This window comes from Canis aureus, chromosome 1 (genome assembly GCF_053574225.1).
Source record: "Canis aureus isolate CA01 chromosome 1, VMU_Caureus_v.1.0, whole genome shotgun sequence".
Taxonomy (NCBI): domain Eukaryota; kingdom Metazoa; phylum Chordata; class Mammalia; order Carnivora; family Canidae; genus Canis; species Canis aureus.
Window position 1 is genome coordinate 3,093,432 of NC_135611.1, and position 23,465 is coordinate 3,116,896.

At 46.3% G+C, this 23,465-nt stretch overlaps 1 protein-coding gene across 1 annotated transcript; it reads right to left on the bottom strand.

Moving 5' to 3' along the window:
• Positions 1-1,515: 1,515 nt before the first annotated feature.
• GALR1 (galanin receptor 1) lies at positions 1,516-22,232 on the bottom strand. The gene is made up of 3 exons (XM_077875570.1): positions 20,844-22,232; positions 16,409-16,474; positions 1,516-9,844 (listed from the first exon to the last, which is right to left on the bottom strand). Exons 1-3 carry the CDS (start codon positions 21,513-21,515, stop codon positions 9,527-9,529), a joined length of 1,056 nt encoding a protein of 351 aa, XP_077731696.1. The 5' UTR covers positions 21,516-22,232; the 3' UTR covers positions 1,516-9,526.
• Positions 22,233-23,465: the final 1,233 nt, after the last annotated feature.

The window sequence follows — 23,465 nt, forward strand, 5'->3', positions numbered from 1 at the left end:
GTGGCCTCGTTCCTAAGACCCTGGGATCATGGCTTGAGCCAAAGGCAGACACTTAACCTACTGAGCCACCCAGGTTCCCCATACTGATTAATTTTTGAATGATGATCTAGCCTTGCATTTCTAGAATAAATCCTCCTTGGTCACAGTGTATAATTCTTTTTAAACATTGCTGGATATTATTTGCCAATATCTTATTGAGGATTTCATGTCTATATTCACAAGAGATATTAGTCTGTAGTTTGCGCTCCTTTTTTCATTTTGCTCTTTCTCTATCAATATATTTTAAAAGCACAATTACTCTCATAATAAAAGCCTGGTAATTGTTTATGTTTCAAAAAAAAAATCCTTACATTCCAAAAGATTGGAAATTACCTGGCTAAGAAGATATGAATATTCCTTTCACTTGTGTGGAATCATAATTCAATCTGTAAAGAATACTCAGGCATTAGAGAGTGATGAAAATACCCATCCTAGTGAAAATACCGGCATCAATAATTCTAAAAAGCAAGTGGGCATCCAGAGGAGGGGGGAAAGCTAGTTATCTGAAATAGGGAAAATCAGTTTACCTCCCAACTTCTTCCCAGTAATATCAAAATTATGAGCTGGGTCTAAAGATACATTTGAAAATACAGTACAATGAAATAAATTTATATTTGATTTTTCTCCATATATGAAGGCAACAAATAAATCTTCTACAACATGTAATAACTCAAGAATACAGCATCTTTGAGGAACAAAATACTACTTGACAAGATGAATCCAAATAAAGAGCTCATATGAGAATTTTTTTAAAAAAACTACTGGTAAACAATATGTCAACTGAAATAAGAATTAAGATTTTTGAAAAATAATTTTCTATGAGAAAGAAAATTAGATACTGTCTAAACCTAAATGTATTAGTAGTTACCAACTTGGCTCTGATTCCCATTAACTTTACATAATCTTTGGTTTTAGTTTACAGTGATCAACTATTTAAAATTTAACAATTCTTCTTATTTCACTTCATTTTGTATTTTGCCAATTAAAATCAAGTAGTTTTAAAGTCAATAATATTATTTATAATAGAATGCATATTATGATCTAATTTTTCTGAACTTCCTTCTCCCTCCCTCCCTCCCTTCCTTTCATCCTTTGTTAGTATGTATATTCATTGAAGCGATGTCTAAAAGATGTTAATGATGGCTCTTTCTTCTTTATAATTTCTTATAGTAATCCTGTGTCATTTTCACAAAACAATAGACATGTATTTAGAAAGAAAACAGAGAAGGGGAAAGAGAATAAGAGGAGGAAGAAGGAGAGGCAAAAGGAAGAGGAAGGGAAGGGGGGGGAAACTTTTATCAACATAGTCATCAGTTTTCCACCAACATGATTCCTCTGTATTTTCCACAGTGGTTCCCCTAAGAGTGAAACTAATATAATTCAACAACTTTGTATTGCATTCCTATCTTTAGGGAAATATGCCTTATAAAATGGGGCAATTACTCTGTTCGAAAATAGCATACTCATAAGTAAGAATACTTCGAGGAACAAATTTTATTTTCAATTCAAGAAATTGGTTCAAATCACAAATTCCACCTAGACTTCATGCAGAACACAAAGTGATTGGGGATGACCACATCTGGTACTAAGTGGATTAATATAAACTCAATTTTTGGTGTTTGGCTTTGCAAGTTTACTGGTATTCATGCTAAACTTATATATGATAGTCATACTAAATTTATAGATGGTAAGATAAATTTTAGAGAAAGAAACCTCAGAGAGTAGTTGTAACAGCATCTGGTATAAGAAGTTCCATGCTCATCATTATTTATACAGCAGTGTTTAAGCAATCACATTAGTAAAATAAAAAATCAATATAAACAGATTTTCTTCTTTATCCATACTACTATATTATCATGAGATAATTAATTGAAAACTTTAAAGACAGAGAAGTTACATTTATCTCTTAGAGATAATAATGTAGTTAAAAATCAGCAGTCGCATAGAAAGACATGAATATATTTAAGTTAAACATTGAGTTCAAAAATTCACATGTAACATTAGAATGCTATAGTCTATATATTGGAGGGGAGGGGACAAAATTAATGTACAAGTGTCCTTTCCCACCAAGCTATTTTTTTGAAGGGAAAAATATGATAATTTCTGAAATCCTTAAATGTATGTTATCAAACTCCTTCACACTTTGAAAATTTGTAAATTTCTGCAGATAGGCTAATATAATAGTTGAACAGATATTTTATGACTCTGATCAATGTAAACAATAAAATCTGAATGCTTTAGATCCCGTATAAGCAATTTCTTTTTCATAGAACCACAGAAGTTTGGATGTGCAGAGGGCCATCTACTTAACTTGAGTGGTTCTTAACTCTGGCAGTGTGCCTGAGGCCTTACAAAGATGCCTGGGCTCCATCTCCAACCCACTCAAATTGGGAAGGAGGTCCAAAAATGTGATCCCTGCACTTGCAGAATGAATATTACCAAAAAGCTTGTTAGAAATGCAAATCTTGGGACTCTACCCCAAATGCACCAAATCAGAAATTCTGGAGGTGAGGCCCAGTAATCTGTTTAAACAAGCTCTTCAAGAGATTCGGATACTTGGTCAAGATTGAGAACCATGGCTCTAAGGTGAGGCCAGAGCATCATTGGTACCTTCTTGTAGAAGTCTCAGTTCATTCAAATGGGTTTCTGAGACTTGTTCATCTCTTTCAAGTCTTCTTTTATATGTGAGAATGCCAAAGACGGTGTTTCCAACAGCAGCTGACCAACAGGATTAAACCAAATCTCCCTAAGTACCCTAACATCCATGACCTTTGGTACAATGCACAGCTCTCCTCACTCAGGCAGGTATAACCTGAGAAATTAAAAGATATACCAACAATGTTTAAGGAAACTTTGCATTTCTATCCCTTGGTGTCAAATCTTCAATCTTTATGAAATATATGACAATAAAGTATGACTCGTAGAAAATCAGTGAATGGAAAGTGATACTTCTGTATCCATTTCAGTTTGTAAATATTCCTAAATGATAATCTGATTTAATATTAAAAGGATTATTAAATTTAATTCTTTATCAATGCCAGCCTTGTTTTGAAAATATCACACACAAGGCATCTGCTCACTCACTATCTTTCCTGTGAGGTTCCCCATGGGACCCTGAGGTGACAAGGATAAATAGGACACACATGCCTGAAGATCCTCCCTGTATCACTGGGCCCTGCTCAACCCTGAGCTGCATCATTGCAATCCATTTCATTAGCTACATCTACACACCAGCAACAGTCTCTTTAATGGGAAATGATGTGCTTTCCATCCGTAGTTTCTCTTAGTCAAAGCTGGAAAAAATGTGCCATAACTGCATGTTTACAATGATTTTTCTATTTTTCTTTCTAACAAGATGGGAAGGTTTCCATTGAAAATCAATGTGACCCCCCCATGCACTGCTGCTTTCTTGGATATGGTCATTTCTAAAAAGAGACTGTTTAACTAGTGGTACCCACAGTAGCAGGTTAAATGGCAAGACACCCACTTATAATTGGATTCTGGTGCTTTCCCCTTGGCTGTTCTGTTCCCCAAAGTGCTCCACTAAATTTCATCTTCAGTCATGGCAGATCGGAAAGAGCTCTAGCTAGCCCAAGGCATCACGGAAAGGCCATTCACCTGCTCGAATCTCTTAGCAAAGTGGATGCAGGGAGGGGCGGAGTCGGTTGGGAAGACTCATCCAGCACAACCAGGCAGGGCCTCAGGGAGGGCACAGGGGAGCTCTTGAAGGTGTGGCATCACCAGAGCCAGCACTCAAAAGGGGGCCCTCTGGACAGATGTGCCCATGGACCTGCTCTACGGACTCCCCATTCTCTGAAAAAAAGTGGTCATCTGTGATCCTTACAAAAGTGATTTTCTCTAAACCATGTGTTTCTGACCTTTCACTGTTATTTTTTTTTAATTTATTTATTTATGATAGTCACAGAGAGAGAGAGAGGCAGAGACACAGGCAGAGGGAGAAGCAGGCTCCATGCACCGGGAGCCCGACGTGGGACTCGATCCCGGGTCTCCAGGATCGCGCCCTGGGCCAAAGGCAGGCGCCAAACCACTGCGCCACCCAGGGATCCCCTGACCTTTTACTGTTAAAGGGAGAAATACGGTACAATGTAACCAGGAAAAAGTCATCAGTCCAGCCAAAGAAAGAAGATGTAAAAAGTGTAAGTCATTTGGAGACCCCACAACGATGACAAATTTGGAAGACGGCGAGTGTGAAACATGATTGATCTGAAGAAAGAAGCCGGGGAGAAGGGAAGAGGCCAGGTGTGTAAGGAATGCAAATGTGAGTGGGGCAGGACCAGGAAAACCCACACAGACAGTGGGCAGCGTGCGCCTCGGATGAGCCGTCTCTAACCAGCTTCCAGGGGAATGTGACGCGGAGGTCCGGGGCGACAGAAGCAGAAGCGCTGGGGCGGGCGGAACCGCAGAGGAGGAGCCCGGCGTCTGCTCCCCAGCCCAGTGCCTGGCCCGAAGGTCTGCGACGTCCAAGGGCCCTGAGGAGCAGGCTCTGCCACCGACACAGAGGCGGCACTCGGTGATTCCTTGTTCCTTTGGCGACCCTTTAGGCACTAGCCACGGCCCCTTACATCCCGAAGGCCTCCGGTCTCACCCCTGGTGCCCTGCTTCATAAGCGGGGGTTTCACCTATTTTCTCCTAGGGGCTGACACACATCCCATCACAACAAAACCTCTATGTCACCTGCCACATTGGCGGTGCAGGCACCAGGTGCACCCTGTCACGCGGACGTAAGCTGTCCCGTGTGAGATTTGCCTCCACTACCTTTCTGGTCCTGGAGGAGTGCCTCACACGTGCTCTGGTGCTTACCACACTGTAAAGCGCAGCCAGACACTTCTGTTCTTCTCCAGCTCCAGCGCCAGGGCCATCCCACTTTTACCCGCCGGATGGCATGTTACCTCGACTCCCCAAAATAAGCTCACTGAAAGGGGAAAAAGAGCTCAATGGAGCCACAGTGGGCTTCAGAAAGACACGTAAATGTTTCAGTTTTAATAGTCACTGTTCAATCTTTTGAAATAAGGTGCTGTAGTGCATGGTGTCCCCTAGGAAACCCACAGTGGACCCTAAGATTCATCCCAGTTGATAGGTTACCTTATTGATCACCATTGCCTGAGAGTAAGGAATTCGAATGGCCGATCCCACTTGCCATCTATTCCAGCAGCTGCTGACCTCTACTTTGACTTCTCTCATGCTGAAAATTTGGATGCACACAACATACCCAGAGATACCAGAGATATCCAGACATCTGATCACCAGCAGAAAGGATGAGGCTTTCCACCCCAAAAATCACATCAAAATCTTTAACTATAGGACCAGTTCTCCAAACAATTGTTTAAACATGGGTAACTTAGCCAGCATCAGAACAGATAGAGAGAGAAAGTCCAGCTGAGGCTATTTCCACAATGTACACAAACACTAATAGCTTACTCCCCACCCACCAGAATGGCCCCTCCCAGTGCACCTGCACCCAGGATAGAGCCTGAGTTCCCAGATGCACGTGAGCAAGGGCTGGTGAGGGGTGCACTGAGCATGCACTCAGGAACCAGCAGTGAGTAGCGCCCAGCATAGTAGAGAAGCAAATGCCCAGGGCCCGTTAATGTTTCTAAAGATCTTGCCAAACAAGTAGATGTGCCCACCTCAGAATCCCAGGCAGACAGCCAGAGTTAAAAAGGTAGGTGTAAGTGAACCTGCCCTGGTAAGAAGAGTAAACAAACACAACATCCTAACCAATGCATTACAATATCCGCACCCTATCCTTAGACGTGCTTGTCATGTAGACACAGCCTGCATCAGAGGTTCTCCGTGTGTTAACTTGTCCAGCAGGTTCAAGTTTTCCACTTCTAAAAGGGAAAAATCAAAATACTTTATAGATTAAAATCAGATATAATTGCATTCTGTAATTTTTTTCTTTCCAAAGCAATAGGCAACCATCAGCGTTTTAAGCCACCTACTTTTGCTATATATGGCTTTTCTACGTAAACAAGCCATTAACATCCACTAGACAAATAACCTAATATGCAACAGTTTTTAATGGCCAAGAAGAACAAGATTACCTTACATAGAAAGCCACTTACAAATCTAAAACCTGGGAGAAATCTGCAGTCAGTGTAGATCAAATTTACAAATTTTAGATGACGAATTTCCAGAGGAAGTAGCCACATTGATATATTTACCCAAATTATGACTGTGTAGTCTATATACATGCATTTAGTAGATCCCTTGAAGCAAGAACATGGCGAAGCTATCCATTATTTTATTTAATGCAATCTGCTTCAACAGGAGCAGTTTGGGGCTCACAAGTGTCTGGCATCTGTGGGAAGGAAATGGATGCCCAGCCAGGTTCCTCTCTCCTGCTCGGGAGAAGTCTGACCTTGGCTTTCAGCTAACATGTAGAAACTATTAACTGCACGGTCTCAGGGTGTCCAAGGTGTTGGGTAAACACAGTCGTCTGCAAGACCCCAAGTGACTCAAGAGCAGCTTCTAGTGAAACGCATGCAGCTTCTAGCTGCATGAGTGGTTCATGCAGCTCAGCAGCCACGTCCCCTCTTCACTGTCACTCAGTACGTCTGAGTCGAAGGAGAGATTTCACTATGGTAAACATCACAGTGAGAAACTCAGATGGAAGCAAGAGTTGAGAGAAACACAAGGGGGAGTGATGGAGGAAGAGGTCGAAATGACTATTCTACTCCCAACGTGGATATAGAACAATTGCATTAATAAAAAATATGTACCTAAAACACTCAGAGAATGGCCTCTGAGCACGCACATGGTTGGAAGAGCAGAGAGCATCTATTGAACAGATCTCCTGGGAATGCAGGATGAGAAAGTCTTTCCAACCACGTCTCTACACTCATCAGTAGGAGACTGAAGCCAGGGCACCCACGTATGCAGCTGCCAGGAATTTGGCTATTTAATATTGCAGAGCCAGTCCACAAATGTGAAAGCAAATGTCCAGAAAAATAACAGCCACTTTGGGACACTGAGGCAGCCAAATCTAAGGGGAAAACATCAATTTTCTTTGAAGGTCAATGAAAAACATGGTTCTCAAGCAGCTCAACTTCAAAGGCAAATACAGTGCTGTATTTGCCTTTGCTTTGTATTTCTCCTTTACTCTGGCTGCTGCGAGAAAAAGCGTGTCCTTGGGAGGTCTTCTTTATTTAGTGAAGGATGCAAAGGTGCTTCTGGATTGGTGGCATCGATGATATATTAGAAAAACAGCCCCCTAGGAAGCAGATGCTCCAACACTTGTCTGGGCGATGAAGTCTGTTACTGTCCCTCGGAACTCCTCATGCAGACAGCTTCACAGGGTCTGATCTTTGCAGGATGTAAGTGACCCTCCACATCGAAATTGGTTATACAAGGGACCACCTACACTCTGAATATGAGGAATGATGTTGGGCAGGAGAAACACTGGCTCTACATACGAAATGAAGTGATTTGCATCTACACGCAGCACATTTGAGGTTTTGCAGGTACCAGCTAGGGACTATGCCAATAGCGTCTGTCGTGCCAAAAACAAATAGGAAAGACCAGAGGAGTCAATGTGGGTAAGTACGTCCATCGTGTTCAAGGACATCTTCCGCATGCTTCTTACAAAATAGCAGCATTAGGTACTGTATTTTTTCTTGAATACTTCCATGTATGTGTAGAGGAATCAGCAGGGGAGAACATGAACAGCTGTGGTGTAGGAGGCCTTTGCCAACTGTGCAAGTCCAAAGGCAGCCAGGGCACTTCTCTGTGTGAGTTGACACACACAACTTGTGGCATTTGCAATTGCAACTTCAAATTCCACAAAGCACATGAGGTATCATCATCAAGACACAATGTTTCCGCTGCTCTACTTGAATAAAGTGCAAAAAATTTTCCATGCAAAGGACTTAAACTATTCTTCAAAATACTCACATATGCATACACACAAGTTGTTTCTCTAGGCACCCAACATGAGAGCTCATGATTTCCCATCCTTTCAAAGACTTTCTCCTCTTCTGGCGGCAAAATCAGACCATTGCAAATGTCAATATTGTTTGTGGGAGGAACATAATTAGTGACAATAAATACATAACATGCAAAGACTTATATCAAGTTTGTTTTTATCTAAAATTTGCTATTTCATATGGAATTTTGATTTGACACAGGTGTACATTATGCTAATCCTGTTTTAAAAAAAGTCTTGTTTTTGTATTCTAAAATATATCAAAGTCCTGTAGTCTGAAAACTACTGTCCTAAGATAGGATAAGTTAATCTTTTCATCCCTTTTTTTTCATTGTAAACATGAATAAATATGAAATTGTTGTGAAACCCACATCTGAAATTCAGCTTGTGATCATTTTAACCTCAAAGTGACATTTCCAGAGGAAGTAATATTTTGGGTAAATGTGCGTTTTAACATTACTACAAACTTAATGAAAAAAGCATTTGTTTGTACAACATATATCCCTGGGTATACCTGTTCAGAAGATTCCTTTTCTTCAAACGTTTTCTGGATCAGACGTTGAGTATGGTTTCTGCACGTGACACACCCATTGCCACACATGGCTCACTGAATTCTGACTTCTCTCTGGCCCCATAGAAATCGTTATTTACACAGTGTCTTCACTGATTTATTTTTTAACTATCTTTTGGCTCAGTTCTGTTCGAGGCACAGCTAATACCCCAGGCAAGTAGATTTGTAAAACTGTAATGACCAGTTTCCTTCTCGAATCTCACTTGAAGCTTCTACTATCAGAATAGTTGTATTTGGCATTTTTTTCCCTGATTTTTTTTTTCAGTTAATTCTACAAAGCCTACGTCACAGGATAGTTGTAAGGACGGCACCCACGGCTGCCACGCCGAATCACTGCTACACAGCAGCTGATGTCTGAAGATACTTAAGGGACCTCAAGACCACAGGTGGGAGCAGCTCATCCCCAGAAACCCTGCTCCCTATTTACAGTTGGCAGCAAATGCAGCCTGTGCAAATAAGCTTGGCAAGTCTTACTTCCACTTAATAGATGTGTCTCTCTACAAACAGCCACAAAAATTAAATTCAGGTAAAACTTTGATCATGTGTCCGTGATCACATTCTAAAACACACAGCTTACAATATCACCTCTTTTCTTAAAATTGAAGAATCAACATGTAGCTGTATTTTCTAAATAAAGTTGCTTCAAAATGTAGATTGCCAATATTCCCAACAATATATAGGTCCTTAGTCCTCATTCTATGAAGAACTGATCATATCTAGGGAACTCTACTAAACTTTCATTTCTGTAGAAGTATGAAACTACATAGCATCTCCTTTTGTTTTTGAAATAAAATTTAGAAATAATCTTTACTAGACCTAGAGATTTCCCAAACGGATCAAAGCACTTTTTTAAAAACCAAGTGTAATGTAATGGGAATGACATGAATGGTGGTGAGCATAAGAAGTTGCAGCCTTGCTCAACCCCTCCCCTACAGCTTTGTGTCTGGTGCACAAGAGCGCTATTGCTGTTCTCACACGTGAGTGCAGTTGGTGGATGGCGGGGTGTCTACTCGACTTCTGTTCTCTTTAGTATCATTAAGAGGCGATTCACTGTGAGTGCGGCACTTGAACACTTGCTTATAAGCCTTCCTAAAATTCTCGGAGAGAAAAGCATATATGATGGGATTCACCGAGGAATTACTGTACGCCAGGCAGTGGGCAGCGATTCTGAAGAGGAAGGAGGCGGGGGTCAGCGGAAAAACCCCAAACTCAGCCCAGAGATTGATGACGTGGTGCGGCAGCCAGGATATCCCAAAAACCACAACCACCACCAGAACTGTCTGTGCAGTCTAGGAGAGGAAGAGGAAAACACACATATCAATTATCACAGGAAAAGCATCCAGAGCCTTAAAACACGCTCTAAGCTCATTTTATGCCTATTGCCATGAAATAAGACTATCAAACTTTGCTTTAAGTGTTAACCGGGACTTCATATACATGGTTTTGTTCAACACTTGTTTGGGACCTGCACTGGAATAAGTCCACCACGTATGTGAAATGCCTGAGGATCACGGGAAGCAAACACTGGATCATGGGAATAGAAATGCACAGAGACGAAACACTATTTAATCTTTAAATTCCAAAACCTACAAAGCTCTGAGCAGGGTGCATGCTGAAACAGTTCCAGGTGAGAGGCAGCTCAGTGAGCACTCACACCCTCTCCCCCGGTTGCCCCGACAGATGGTGTATTTTTTTTGTTTCTCCTTGTTAAGCTCTGGCAAGTGGAAGACCTCAACACATTGACACATTCCCATGAGACACCTCCATTTCTTTCTGGGAGCCAGTCAGCTCCATTTCCTGGCTTGCACATGACCCTTCCCTTGCCACCCCTAAATCAGAAAACACCTAGAGGCAGAGGCAGAGGCAGGACTCGCATGTTTCCTTTGAGCTCTGGGCCAAGCAGGGGATGTAAGAAAGCAGAAGCTGATTAAGGACCTCTGGACCTCAACCCAAGAGGAGCCTTCCCTCTGGCTTCCAGTTAGTGCCTGTTACCTCCTCGGTGGGTGGGATTGAGCCTGAGGACCACCTTTTCCATGTTTCATGGCAGCTGGTTGGTACACATTTGAAAGGCGATGACTAGATACTAATGCTGTGATCAGTTGGAAACTCGATCTGTGGCTTCAAACAAAAGACAGTGGCCTCTTCATATTCTTTAAACTGCCATACAACATGATCAGCTGGCTCCTTCCTTAAGAGGTTGCCCAGCCTGCCAACATGTGGTGGCTCAGGAAGCAAGTAGGGTCCTGACCCCCCGATGGCCACAGCGGTACCGGGGTGGTGGTGGGGGACTGGGCATCTCACTGTGTGACTGCTGGCCATGAGCAGGAAGCAGACCTGGTCAGGATCATGGGTCCAAGATGAGAAAGCTGATGTTTGGACTGGTCGAGACAGGTGCCTTAATGCTCCAGAGGCAAATGCCACGTTAGAGCCAGAAGCCAGGTCATGTGACCCCCATGACTAAGTAGACTTTAGTAGACTAAAGCCCGTCTACTGCTTTGCTTCACTGCCTGGGCTGCCGGCAGGTTAAGCAGAGCATCAGGGCACCTAGGTGGGCAACCAAAGTTGCCTGGCCCGCAGACGGAACAACGGTCCCAGCCCCCTGTACACCGCTGTCCGGCTCCCAGTTCACCACCAGTAGGCCCACTCCTCGCAGAGCAAGGGGATCTATAGGACAGGAGCGATGCAGGCTGGAAGCCCCTTGGTGTCCTCTCTCAGACTGAGCCCAGGTTGCGTGAATCTGTGCAGTGGAAACATGGAAGTCTGATGTCCCGGTCACCAGCACCCGACCCACACAGGAAAGGGTAAGGCCACACTTTTCCTGGTCCCCGCCAGGGCTTTCCCTTCCACCGAAAAGCGAATCCTGACCAGAATTGATGGATAAGGGGGGAGAAGGGTTGGCAGGATGGATGCAGACAGAAGGAAGAGGGTTTAATTAAGAGCACAGGGATGCTCACTCTCATGTCCTCGCATCCTGAGCGAGGGCAGGATGCAGTATGTAGGTCCACGGTGAGGACCCCTCTGTCATGCCAGGCAGTGAACCACACACCGCACACATCTCTCCAAGACATGGGCTGGAAGCCAAGCATTCTGTAACCAGGTGGGGGCAGAAAGGCTGGAGGGAGTGGGATTCCAGGGCAAGGTCAGAGCAACCCCATCGGGAGCGGCAGGGGTGACAGGACAGCTCACCATCACAAGGCGCCCAGAACTGTGCAAATGCCAGCTATAACCTGGCTGTGCAGCCTTAGGAAGAGGAGGTAACCTCCCTGGGCCTTGGCGAAACGACTCTGACCATGCCTCATGCATTCAGACGCTCACAGCTCAGGTAAAATCTGACAACAGGTTTTTTATAGGGTGACAGGATTACATATTAAAGCCAATTACTCCATGATACACAAAGCAAACATGAAATTTGCTCACATGTATTAGCAGATTGTCTGCTATCAATCCACTATCCATTAGTGGACGAGAGATTCCCTTCCCAGATGATTTCATCAAAAACAATCTAGACATAATTATACCTACAAATAGAACAGAGCACATCGTCTTTTCCTTCTAAGACAATGAGGACATGTTTCTACTTCCCCAAATGAATACCCTCTGGAGATCCCGTTTCAAGCATCTCTCAGGAAGTTTCTACTAAGTGCCAAGCCTAGGACAGAAATAGGCCCCAGCAGCTTATTGATATGATCATAATGTATCAAAATCTGTGGGGCACAGGTAAATTGCATGAGTGTGGGATATTTTGTGTACGTGTGCGTTGCAATGCATTCAAAATTTACCTTTTTATTTTTAGTGATGGCCTGGGTCTTCTCAGAACCCAGAACAAGGCTTTGTTCTGGGTCTATCCATGGTGTTGAATGCGACAGGGTTGCATTTACAATAGACAATAGTCTCTGATATGCAGTCAGCCTCTGCGGCGTCCAGGTGCGTGGCCGGAGACATCAGGTGTCTGTCGTCTTCTGTCCCCCTGGCGCAGACTCCTGCAGGTCCTCTGCACAGCCGCGCTCAGGAAGGGAGGCCGCACGGGCAGACGGCATCCTCTGTCACCACCCGCGGCTTCCAGCTCTGCCCTCAGGCCGCCGGCACCGATGACACCAGCTCTGACTTACAGAGCTGCTCAGAATAATGCACTGGACCAACCCCAGACCTGGGCCGTCATCTCTGGGCGCCCGTCATCACCCAGGATGCCGCCTGTGAAAACACAGAGCTCTGGGCCTCCCCTCGCTGCCACGGCTTGGTGCAGTAGGTAAGGATGTTAGGTACTTGCCTTTCTGAAAAGCTTGGTGGTGTTCGAAGAACCTCTGGGGAATTACATAAAAGCTGCCATGAAAGCCCTTATCCACCTCGAATGAAAGGCGATGCTGTCGCCAGCTTGACAGCCATGGACGCCAAACCATGTCTTTGCCTCGGAGAGACTGTGGGGGAAGCTCCTTGCTCTCTTTCTATTCGAAAGGTCAGATTGTAACGAGAGGATGCCTCTCTGTGGAGAATGAGGCTGACTGTTCTTAATTTCTTACACGTTTTTTTTTTTTTTCATTCCATCACTGACATCATCAGAGAGGAAGTCATACCCAGGGTATGTGTGATGTCCCTTGTTTGTACAGCGGATCGAATCCCAACACTGATTCTTGATACAGAAAGAAAGCATACTTTAAAGTCATGTATAAAAATCTCTAACTCATTATCCTTGAGATTGAGTCCTTTATAACCTTGTTGGGTATTCCTTTTTTTCTCTTTATACTGATAGTATCTGAAAAATATTCATCTCTCTTCCTCCTGTGAGATGTTCTCCTTCAAAGTCATCTGAGACATCTGTTCTTCCTTCAAAGAATCCTACTCACAATACATCTAATGGAGCTTAGCCGAGAGAAGAGAATGATGAAAACATTTCCTAAGCTAGTAAATGCCCAACAGGAAGCTTGCAGACTTACTTCAAGCCCAGGGTATGTGGGTAGTGGTGGTGGGAGGCGGGGGGGCAGCTGCTAAAGGAACCCAGGCGACAGGTGTCAAGGGAGCCTTTAATCCGGTTTCCCCGTAGAGATGCCCATCCCATACATGTATGTCCCATTCTGGAGGCTTCCAGAAATGACCACAGAGTCCCGGGCCCGTGTCTGATCAGTCTCATGCCAGGAAACATCTCTCGTGTATAGGAGAGTGTCCAATCAACCCCAGCGCTCTGCACTATCATTACTATTATTTCTACATTGGAGATCACGTTCTTCCTTGTTCCTCCAAACACGCAGAATAACTGCTCAGCATGAAGTCCTAACTCTCCACCCCACGAGCATTGTGCACCTGAACACAGAGCCCCTGCATGGATGGAGGCAGCGCGGAGGAAGGGTGCTCTACACCGCGGAGGAGCTGTGGTGCAAACCTGTGCAGCTGAGATGAGTGAACAAGGGCATCTGTACCAAGCAGAGCCCTGTCCCCCAGGGACTGAGCATTCACATGTCACACACTTGCCTGGGCGGAGACCCGCGGGGAAAACCACCAGGAGCTGGTCTGTCTCTGCCACCAGTGAGGTGCGGCCCACCCGGGCTTCTCTACCAGACCAGGCCTCCTCCCCTTCCCCGCCCTTTGCCCTCTTCCTACCTGTCCCTGCACCTCCCTGCTGCCTCTTGCTCAGACGTGGGCATGCACACCACCACCAGCACCACACCTTGTTTGTTCTATGCAAACAAGGAGGCAATTAAATGTATCAAAAGAGATCTGACATCTGTTCAGGGCTGTTAAGGGTCAGAAGATTTGCCAATGGAAGAGAAAACCTTCCCACCTCCAAATGCTAAATCCTCTCCTATGATAAGAACTATATTTACACACATGTGCATATGATATGCACACATGTTCTGATATGTTCGCATGTGTGCATACATGCACACATATTGCAAGTGTGCATTTATAATATATACGTGTGCATGTACACATGCATGTGCTCACACATGTATATATACATATTTCTTCTGTGTGACACACATATGTGCATATATGTTGTATACGTGCACATATACACATATACATGCACACACGGTAAATGCACACCTGTACACACACATACACTCTCACATATAAAACACATATAATATACACACACAGATGCATATAGACACGTGTACACACACACCATACACATACGTATCTGTAAAACCAAATGCAGAAACTGTTAAACTGATCTGTAGAGATTTTCACCGTAAAGCAGAAGAAGCTTTTCCAATTATTTTTTACAAGATCTATTTTCATTCTTCTCATTGCTTTGTTCTTCACTGCCAACTTCCCCAGCTTCTCTGAAACACTTGGTGACCACAAGCGCCTGATGGGACCCACAGCCCGACTGGTTCCAGCCTGGGTGATAAGCACACGGCGTGGACCGGGGCATCCCCACGGCGGAAGTGGGCAGGCCAGGTCCTCCCACGGGCACACGCTGGGCCTCCCCCCGGCAAGCTCCACATGGGAAGAGTCCTCGTCTGTCCCACAGGGTCAGCTCTGGCCCAGAGGGCAGGCGGGTGCTCCACACAGAACTACCCCGGGGAACAACAAACAATCCTTAATTGTTTGTAATGAATCATTTTCTTGGAGACAGTGGCTCAGAGGACAAGCTAAAAGGCAGACTAAAGAAATGGGAAGAGTCCAGCATAACAACATCCCTGAAAACGGAGGAGAGAAAGAGCAGCTTCAGGGATGACTCCACCCATACGCTCTGCCAGCTGTTTAAAGGAATCCAGAAACTTAGAAGGAAGCCCACAAAAGGGCTGGGATGGAAGGACGGACCAATGAATGGAAGAGGCGAGACATGCTTGTTATCTCTGCTGCACCTTTCATCCTTCGGTGGCTACCATAAACACCACATGACCGTATTCGGAACGCAGGTTACACGGCAGGCTTCTTCACCAGTTCCTACCACTTCTTTCCATCCAGTCTGAGAACAGACATGGTTTCAGCTGTGTTATAAGCAGGGAAGGTCAGGAAGGGCTTTATTTAAGTAGAATTTTTTAAAATAAATGTGATCAAACTATAATTTCTGCCAATTATGTGTCCTTGATCATAATAAATGTTTAGAAGGACAAACAAGCTACTTTGGGATGTTATGACTGACATTTGGGGATAACGGTGTCTGGCTATGATCCCCTCCTTAAACATCTTGTCCAATACTCTTAGTCCACTTTCTAAAGCCAGAGGTTACACAGCTATTGTGTTAAGAGTGAGATTAATTCTGACTTGTGACATAGTCTTGTCTCAGAATGTGAACTATAATAAATACCAGGATGTTAGATGCTTTAATACGATTCAGGAGAACTTTGTTTAAATCAGGATTCATTGGATGAGAAAGACAATCAAAAATGAATAGAAGTCCCCTTAAGGCCCCTCCCCTGCCTCCCTAGGAGGACTAGGGTCCACTCAGGTCCAGAAGGAAGACAGAAGGACAATGCCTCTGATCTTGGGGCTTAGGGGAGAGATTAAAGTAACATTCTCTGAAAAGGCAGTCAAGCCAGAGCCTTCTAGAATCACATCAGTGATGGCAAACATACAATAAAATGGTTGTGTGCAGATCACGGATGTCAGCAACTCTACAATGATCAGCCTAGAACACACCTCCTAAAGAGGCTTAGAATCCAAAAAACTACCCCTTCCCTCACCTCTCCAAACCTCCGTCTAAGTTTTGATGCAGCATCTGGTCACCTGGGATGCACTCTGGCACCGACTTTCCATCCCTATCCTGTGCCTCACATTAAGAGGTTTGTCTCAAATGTCTGTACCAAGGAACCTAAATTTCATGACAGTGAATGGACAGAAGGACAATCAGGCTTAAAAATCAACTAAGCAATCTATCTACATAAATATATATTTGTGAATATTACCTTTTTCTTCGATGCTTCAGACTTCTTTGACATGTTCTTCAACTTTTTATGCAAATGGTTAAGCACCTGGAAAACACAGACTAATAAAAGCATCCACCTGGTGCCCACTGTTCATGGTCTGATTCACGCTGACAATCCGCGACCTGACATAGGAATCCTATGACTTAAAATAATCATTCAAATAGAAATGCACATAAGAAGCCAAAGTAACGATGCACATGGACTGCCAACTGCATCTGTTTCTCTACCTTTTGGGACTATCCAGAGGCAGTTTGTGGTCACGGAATCTGTCTGAAGAGAGTTCTGGGGGGGTGGGGGTGGCTCTGAGGTTTTGTCCAGAAAGGACCACACTGCTACCCACATATGCATTCTTACTGGCTTACATTCCACCTCGGTTTCCCCAAGATTCCACATTTTAACAATCAGCAGGTCTTTTCTGTACGGCAGGTGCAAGGCTACATCCTAGGCGTGTGGAACTACTAAAGGTGTCCCTCCAGGGCACCACCCAATGGAGGAAGCAAGCAAGGGAGCCAATCCAGATGATGTGCGCTGACCGATGTCCAGTGCTGCCAATGTTTGCCTCCTCTCATTCCTTCTGTTTTCTGTTGTGGGGTCCTTACACCAAATACTCACCCACCTGGTTTCCCTTAGCTCTTTATTCTAATCCTGCCCACTGTGCTGTGCTTTTAAACAACTCACATGTGGGATATTCAGCTTCTTGGGGGATTTAGAGACCATTTAGTGAGGTTTTACAATGAACATTCCTGTCAGGGGATCTCCTGATAGACACTGGCTTCATTCATTAGAGAAACTATTTTTGCCTCCTCTTGCCAGTGTAATACTCAGGAGAAACGACATGAAACATTTGGGTTACATGTAGGGATTTACAACAGAGGTTTGGTCTTGCCAACAGGGCCAAGCTTGCAGACCCATGCTGGTGTTCATTTTTATAGACCATCTGAGTGAACATCTAAGGAAAAATTAGCCTCTGGGTGACTAAGGGCTTTGGGTTGTCCGTAGTTTGCCAAATGAGGCTCTGAGAGAACTAGAAACCACGTTCCAGACACTGTCTTGTTTCCCTCCAGCACTTCAGCGTGGGAATAATGCAATCAGTTTGGACTTACTGCAAAAGTCTGCCGCCCTCAGCTAGATGCAGGATTTCTGCAGTGATCAGTTATACCCTAATTAAGAAACTACAGGATTTATTTACCAACTCCATGAGCTCTAAGTGAGTTAAGCAGACATCACGGGGGTGTGAATTCCTGACTCCAGATTCTCGGCCATACTAAACTGCTTCTCACTTCCTACAGTGGCTCAGCATCATCTCCAACAAGACAAGTCTATCACTTGGTACAGTAACATTTGGGATCACTTTCCGTAGATTGACAGTGGATTAGTTAACTGTTCTGCCAACAGAGATTGGGGGATATAGAGACCATTTTGCGAGGTTTTACAATGAACATCCCTGTCAGAGGATCTCCTGAGAGATGCTGGCTTCATTCATGAGAAACTATTTTTGCCTTCTCTTGCCAGTGTAATACTCAGGAGAAATGACATGAAACATTTGGGTTATATGTAGGGATTTACAACTGAACTGAAGGTAAGAGAAAAACAGAGGAGCTTTTGCAGGATCTTGTCTGGAGAGGACGGGCCTAGTGAGTTTCCCTGCTGGCAGCCTTCCCCCAAGAGACCACAAGAGGACACTGGTCATTGAGGACAAAGGACAGGAAGAGAGATCAGAGGACAGGCAACAAAACAAATTCAGAAAGGGCCAATTAGAGAGGAGGCCAAACAGAAAAGTCAAATGTTATCTGCTTCATAACACTGCCCGAGATCTATTCATCCCTTCAGCAAACTCAGTTGCATCACAACTCAGTGACCTGAGGCCACCTGTGGAATGTTGTTGAGTGGTCAACAGAAAAATACCCAAGTATAGTTTTCTTCACTGTGTTTTCCTTCAACAGCCCATAGTATGAGCACACACTGATGTGTTACAATGCATATATTGATGTGTATTCAATGAGGTCTTGTCATCAAAGGTATCATGATGGGTTATAACTACATTCCTTTAAAGGATGATGATGGCATCATGGTATCACTCCCGGGTTCTATGCACTTAGGAGTGTGTGTAGGAGGCATACGTTCAAACCCGAGCCAACGTCATCTTGGGTATCAGATGTGGGAGAACTTGGCATGTGGGCATGTGAAGAGTTTACACTCAGATCAGATGGTGGAGGGTCCCAAACAAGAATTCCCTCCAAGAAAGGAGAGGACAGTCCCATGCAAGTACACACCAACCCAGGCATTCTCCATGTTTCTCAGGGACTGGCAGACACAAACTGTTGTACACAAAGTCGTAAGGTTTGGGGAATAGAAGGTAACACTTGAATGCAATTCCTTTCTTGGGGAAAAAAAAGGGGAAAATGTAATTTCAGGTGACTTTGGGACTATTTGTGATTTTTCATTGTGGCCATCAGTCTTGGGCGTTGGAGAAACGGCCAGTTCTGAACCTCACATTCAAGAAGAAGAATCATTACCTCAACAACGTTCTTTAATGATGGAACCAAAGAAAAGCAGCTAGAAAAAAACACCTAAGCTCTTATCCAAGCCCTGTAGCGAATGTGCCAATATGAGCTTGGATTTAAAAGAAATTTCCAGTTATGCTTAAAAACAAGCTATTTCCATATAAAAAGTATCCTGATGTTCATGTGTTTGTTGAATTTTTTAGAATTATGATGAAACTTTGCCTTATGTGTGATTTTCATAAATTTTCAAATGATAGAAATTTTTAGGCTAATTTTTCTTAAAAAGTTTGCCTTGTCATTTCCATCGAGAAGACTCATAGAGTTCTGGGAGGTGAAAGCAGAGCATGCTTCAGCTCTACTTCAGGTGAGTGAGTCACACCAAATCTCCTAAGAACACTTCTAGTCCTGAGCTTCATGCCCCTAGGGCCCTTCCCCGGTGACTGGAAACTGCCCTAGGACCCTTTCTGAACCATTTACCAGTGTCATCATCTGGGCCCTTGCTTTACATCCCCCAAGCCCTTCCCTGATGCTCCCACTCACAGGCTTGCTCCAGTGAGACAGCTGCTTACGGGATTACCACAGTGGTAGAACCACATTATTTTTTATTTTTATTTTTATTTTTTTGCATTTGAAGAAGGCTAAGTGAATAAACCAGCAGTTTATCAAAGAGCTAGCTTCCAAATGCCCTCTCCTGCCCCATCTCCTCTGTGTTTCCTTATATATAACCCTTCGATGCAGGCCACTCTTGCAGATAATATCCAATACTATCACCATTCAAACAGATATAACTCTACACAGATGACATGGGGCAGGGTACAAAGAAAGCAGGGGGCTTGTGGTAAACACTTTTGCTGGGGAAACCACTTTATGAATTGAATGTGGGTAATTATTGCTCTCTGTGATCTGGTTATCCGTGGCTCTATAGTCATGGCCTCATCAGGAACAGAATGAGAGTCAGAGAAAGATGAAAATAAAATGCTGGGAACTTCAAACTTTGGCTACAGAGATGTTCTCCTTATGGCGATGACATTCTGAGAGTGTGCTGGGGACCTGGGGTTCACATGATAGAGCATTGTTCTTACTCAAACACAAACAAGTGTCTCCAAAAAGTTGAAGACTGATCAGGATGCCATCTGCAAAACCCTGTGTTATTAATGAGAGACGCTGTGAGTGTGCTGAGCTCTGCAGAGCTTTGGGAAGGGAGGGTAGGAAATTTTCTGGGTAAGGAGGGAGGGGGTAGCTGGGCCAGACTGTCAATGATGCCCGTCTCCAGGAGAGTCAGGGATTTGGGCCTGAATCACTTTATATTGTCTACACAACCCTTCTTAACAGAATTGAAACCCATGCATCCAAAGTCCTCTGGAGCCTCAGGTCAAGATTCTGTGAAGAAATATTCTTTTAGCACTTGGGTTTATAAAGCTAAAGCTTGGGGTAAAATCCAGTTCAAAGTGCTGTTGCTGTCACCAGGAGCAGGGGTTTCACAGAGGAGCAGGGGCCCTGGGGGACCACTGGGGAGGGGAGCATGAGAGAGGGGCATGGCCTGCTCAGGCTGACTGAGCTCCCCCTGGGGCTCTGCAGGTGGCCCACAGATCCCCAGGCTATGCCGGGTGTGAGTGCCCCAAACCCAGCACCACCCCTCCTCTGATAGGGGGTTCTCTAGCATTTGGAGGCCCTGGGACAAAGTCAGGGAGGCCAAGGGGAGGCGGGACCTCCTGGAAGTGACCTGCAAACTTTCCCAGCCGCTCCCAGCCTCCAAGTCACTTTCTGGCGCACCGTCTCCCACACCATCCACCCCGCCGGCAAGGGCAGCAGGGCTCCTAAAGGGGCCAGAGGGGTGGCGACCCTGGAATCACAGGAGCCTGAGCCAGAACCCCTGCCCGCGCCCCTGCCCGAGCCCTGCACGCACCCACCTTGGCGTAGCAGAAGCATATGAGCAGAAGCGGCAACAGGTAGCCGAAGACAAAGGTGCACACCACGTAGGCCTTCTTGTGGCCCTGGTTGGGCCACTCTTCCCAGCAGAAGGTCTGGTTTCGGACTTCCCAGTGGAAGAGGCGGCGGTGGTAGGCCACCGGGGAGGCCATGGCGATGGACAGCGCCCAGATGAAGCCCACGCCCAGTAGCGCGTTGCGGGACACCCGCAGGGAGGAGGAGCGCCGGGAGTGCACGATGGCCACGTAGCGGTCCACCGACATCGCGGCCAGGGTGAAGATGCTGACCAGCATGGAGACAGTGAAGAAGTAGTGGATGAACCTGCAGATGAAGGCGCCCAGCACCCAGGTGGGCAGCGCGTACACCGTGGCCTGGAAGGGGATGCAGAAGAGCAGGTAGGCCAGGTCGGCGATGCTCAGGTTGAGGATGAACAGGTTGGTGGTGCTGCGCGGCTTGCCCGGCTTGCTGCGCGCCAGCACCGTGATCACCAGACTGTTGCCCAGCACCCCGAACGCGAAGATCAGGCCAAACAGCACCAGAGTGATGAAGTTCTCGACGCCGATGCCTATGCCGAAGAGCGGCCTGGGCTCCGGGGCTGGGGGCTCGGGCCCGCTCGCATTCCCCTCGCTGAGGTTGCCGGCGGCCAGCTCCATGCCCCAAGCGGCCCGGGCGCGCTGGCGACGGTGCCCGCCGTGGAAGAAGGCTCGGAGGACGCGGGGTCCTGGCCCCAGCACGGAGAGCGCGAGTCTCTGATCCTAAGGCTCCGCGATGGGCACGCACCCTGCACCCTGCACCCTGCACCCTGCACCCTGCGGCTGAGCCTACTCGCACCAGGTTTGTGCCAGGCCGCCCGCGAGGAGCCGCGATCTGGACCTTCCGGGGCGAGGGTGGGTCCCGAGAGCGCGGGGTTCCCTCTGCCCTCCGCGCGGCCGCCGAGAGGCGGAGACCCCCGGCGCCTTACCGGTTCGGGTCCCTGCCGGCCGTTCCCTCGTTCCGGGAGTGGCTTCGGGCGGCACCTGTTGCTCTGATGCAGAGCCGCTTCCCGGGGCACAGGCGGCGCGCTGCACCGCGCGGCGCAGTTCGTGGAGAGGGCTGCCCGCGCCTCCACGCCCGGGGCGCCTTGGCCCCCTTCCCAGTTTCTGTAGGGATCCCGGCGCTTTCCCGAGGGCTGAGGGCCGGCAGAGGGGGTGCTCCGGGGCCTCTCCGGAGCAAGAGACGTGGAAGACACAGCCCGCTGAAACCCGCGCCCCTGGGGGCCTCCCGCGTCCCCCCGGAAGTCGCGGCGCGCGCAGAGAGTGTCCGCGTCCTAACGGGCTGAGTCGCCGCCCACCTCCTGGCTGGGATCAGACGCGCGCTCGCTCCGCAAGGTGCGGACCTGCTGGGGGCCAGAGACGGCGGCAGCGGCCGGGCGGCGCAGCGGGGCCCGCGGCGGGGGGAGCGGAGCGCGCTCCGGCGCGCGCGGGGCGGGGAGGCCAGGTGCGCAGCCTCCCACCCGCCGGCGCGCGCCGCTCCTCTTGCCTCGGGGTGGCGGTCCCGGAGAGCGCCCCGCGCCCGGGAATACAGCCCCGGAAATCAGGGACTGGCGCTGCAACCCGGAGTTTTGTGAAATTGCTAACCCCAACCCCACCCTTCCACCGCCAGAGAGGAAATAAGCAGGAAAAAACCCCATGAATGGCCTGCTTGAGCTTTCATCCTAAACATACGATATTAAGGATGTGTTCACATCATCCAACTTTAGATCGGTTTTACCTTGTGTTTCTCATCTGAGTGACATGAGCAGAAGTACTGACAGATTTGTGAGGTGGAAAGAACTTGCCTAGTATTTTATCCCTGTTGTAAAACGTGAATACGCCAAGAAACTGAGCTGAGGGAGGAGAGCGGGTGAGCATTATCCTGATGGATAGTCTTGCTAGGTCCCAACTAGACAGCTGAAGCGGATTCATTTATTTGCAGCGCTGATACGATATTTCTAAATTCACTTTTGAGATCACCGTGTTTTCAGCACTTTCCAAATGATGATTGAGGGCTCATTATGTGCCAGACACAGGTCACTCGAGGACGAGTGGGGTGCAGTGCATCTAGTGCATGTGACACAGAGATTATCTAGAGAACAGGACAAGTGCAGGCACAAAGCTGCCTCGGGGAGCATGGGGAGCAGGTAGCTGGCATCCCACTCTCATTCTGCCTCACCTGTTGTCTCTGCCTCATTTCCAGGAAAATGTTGAGACAGTTCCTTGGACCTCCACCCCCATAGCAAGTACTTCACCTATATTCACTGTTTCTTTAATGTCCACACACATTTCCCATAGAACGAAGTTGAGTTTAAGTAACCTGTTTAGCAGAGCACCTTACTAAATCAAGAAGGCTCTTACCTTCCGGGGAAGATGCCTCCAAATCTTGTCCAGCCTTTACTTTTCTCTCCAAGGGATTCTCTGAGCTACATGTTCATAGGATCCTGTGCTGGGTGGCTCTGTTATATTGGAAGTCATTTGTAATCAGATTTGGGAAAGAGATGTAGATGGTAGTTGTTTTAATGCTTCCAGGCATTTGCCACATAATTTTTAATAATTATGAATTATTTTCAACATGGAACAGATATGATG

What these genes read in the sequence shown, in the direction of transcription:
- GALR1 (XM_077875570.1), bottom strand. Translation starts at nt 21,515, where the DNA reads ATGGAGCTGGCCGCCGGCAACCTCAGCGAGGGGAATGCGAGCGGGCCC. An exon ending in TATGCTTCTGCTACGCCAAG is followed by an intron (nt 16,475 to 20,843) that starts GTGGGTGCGTGC and finishes TGTGTTTTCCAG; the next exon opens with GTGCTTAACCATTTGCATAA. An exon ending in CTGAAGCATCGAAGAAAAAG is followed by an intron (nt 9,845 to 16,408) that starts GTAATATTCACA and finishes TTCCTCTCCTAG; the next exon opens with ACTGCACAGACAGTTCTGGT.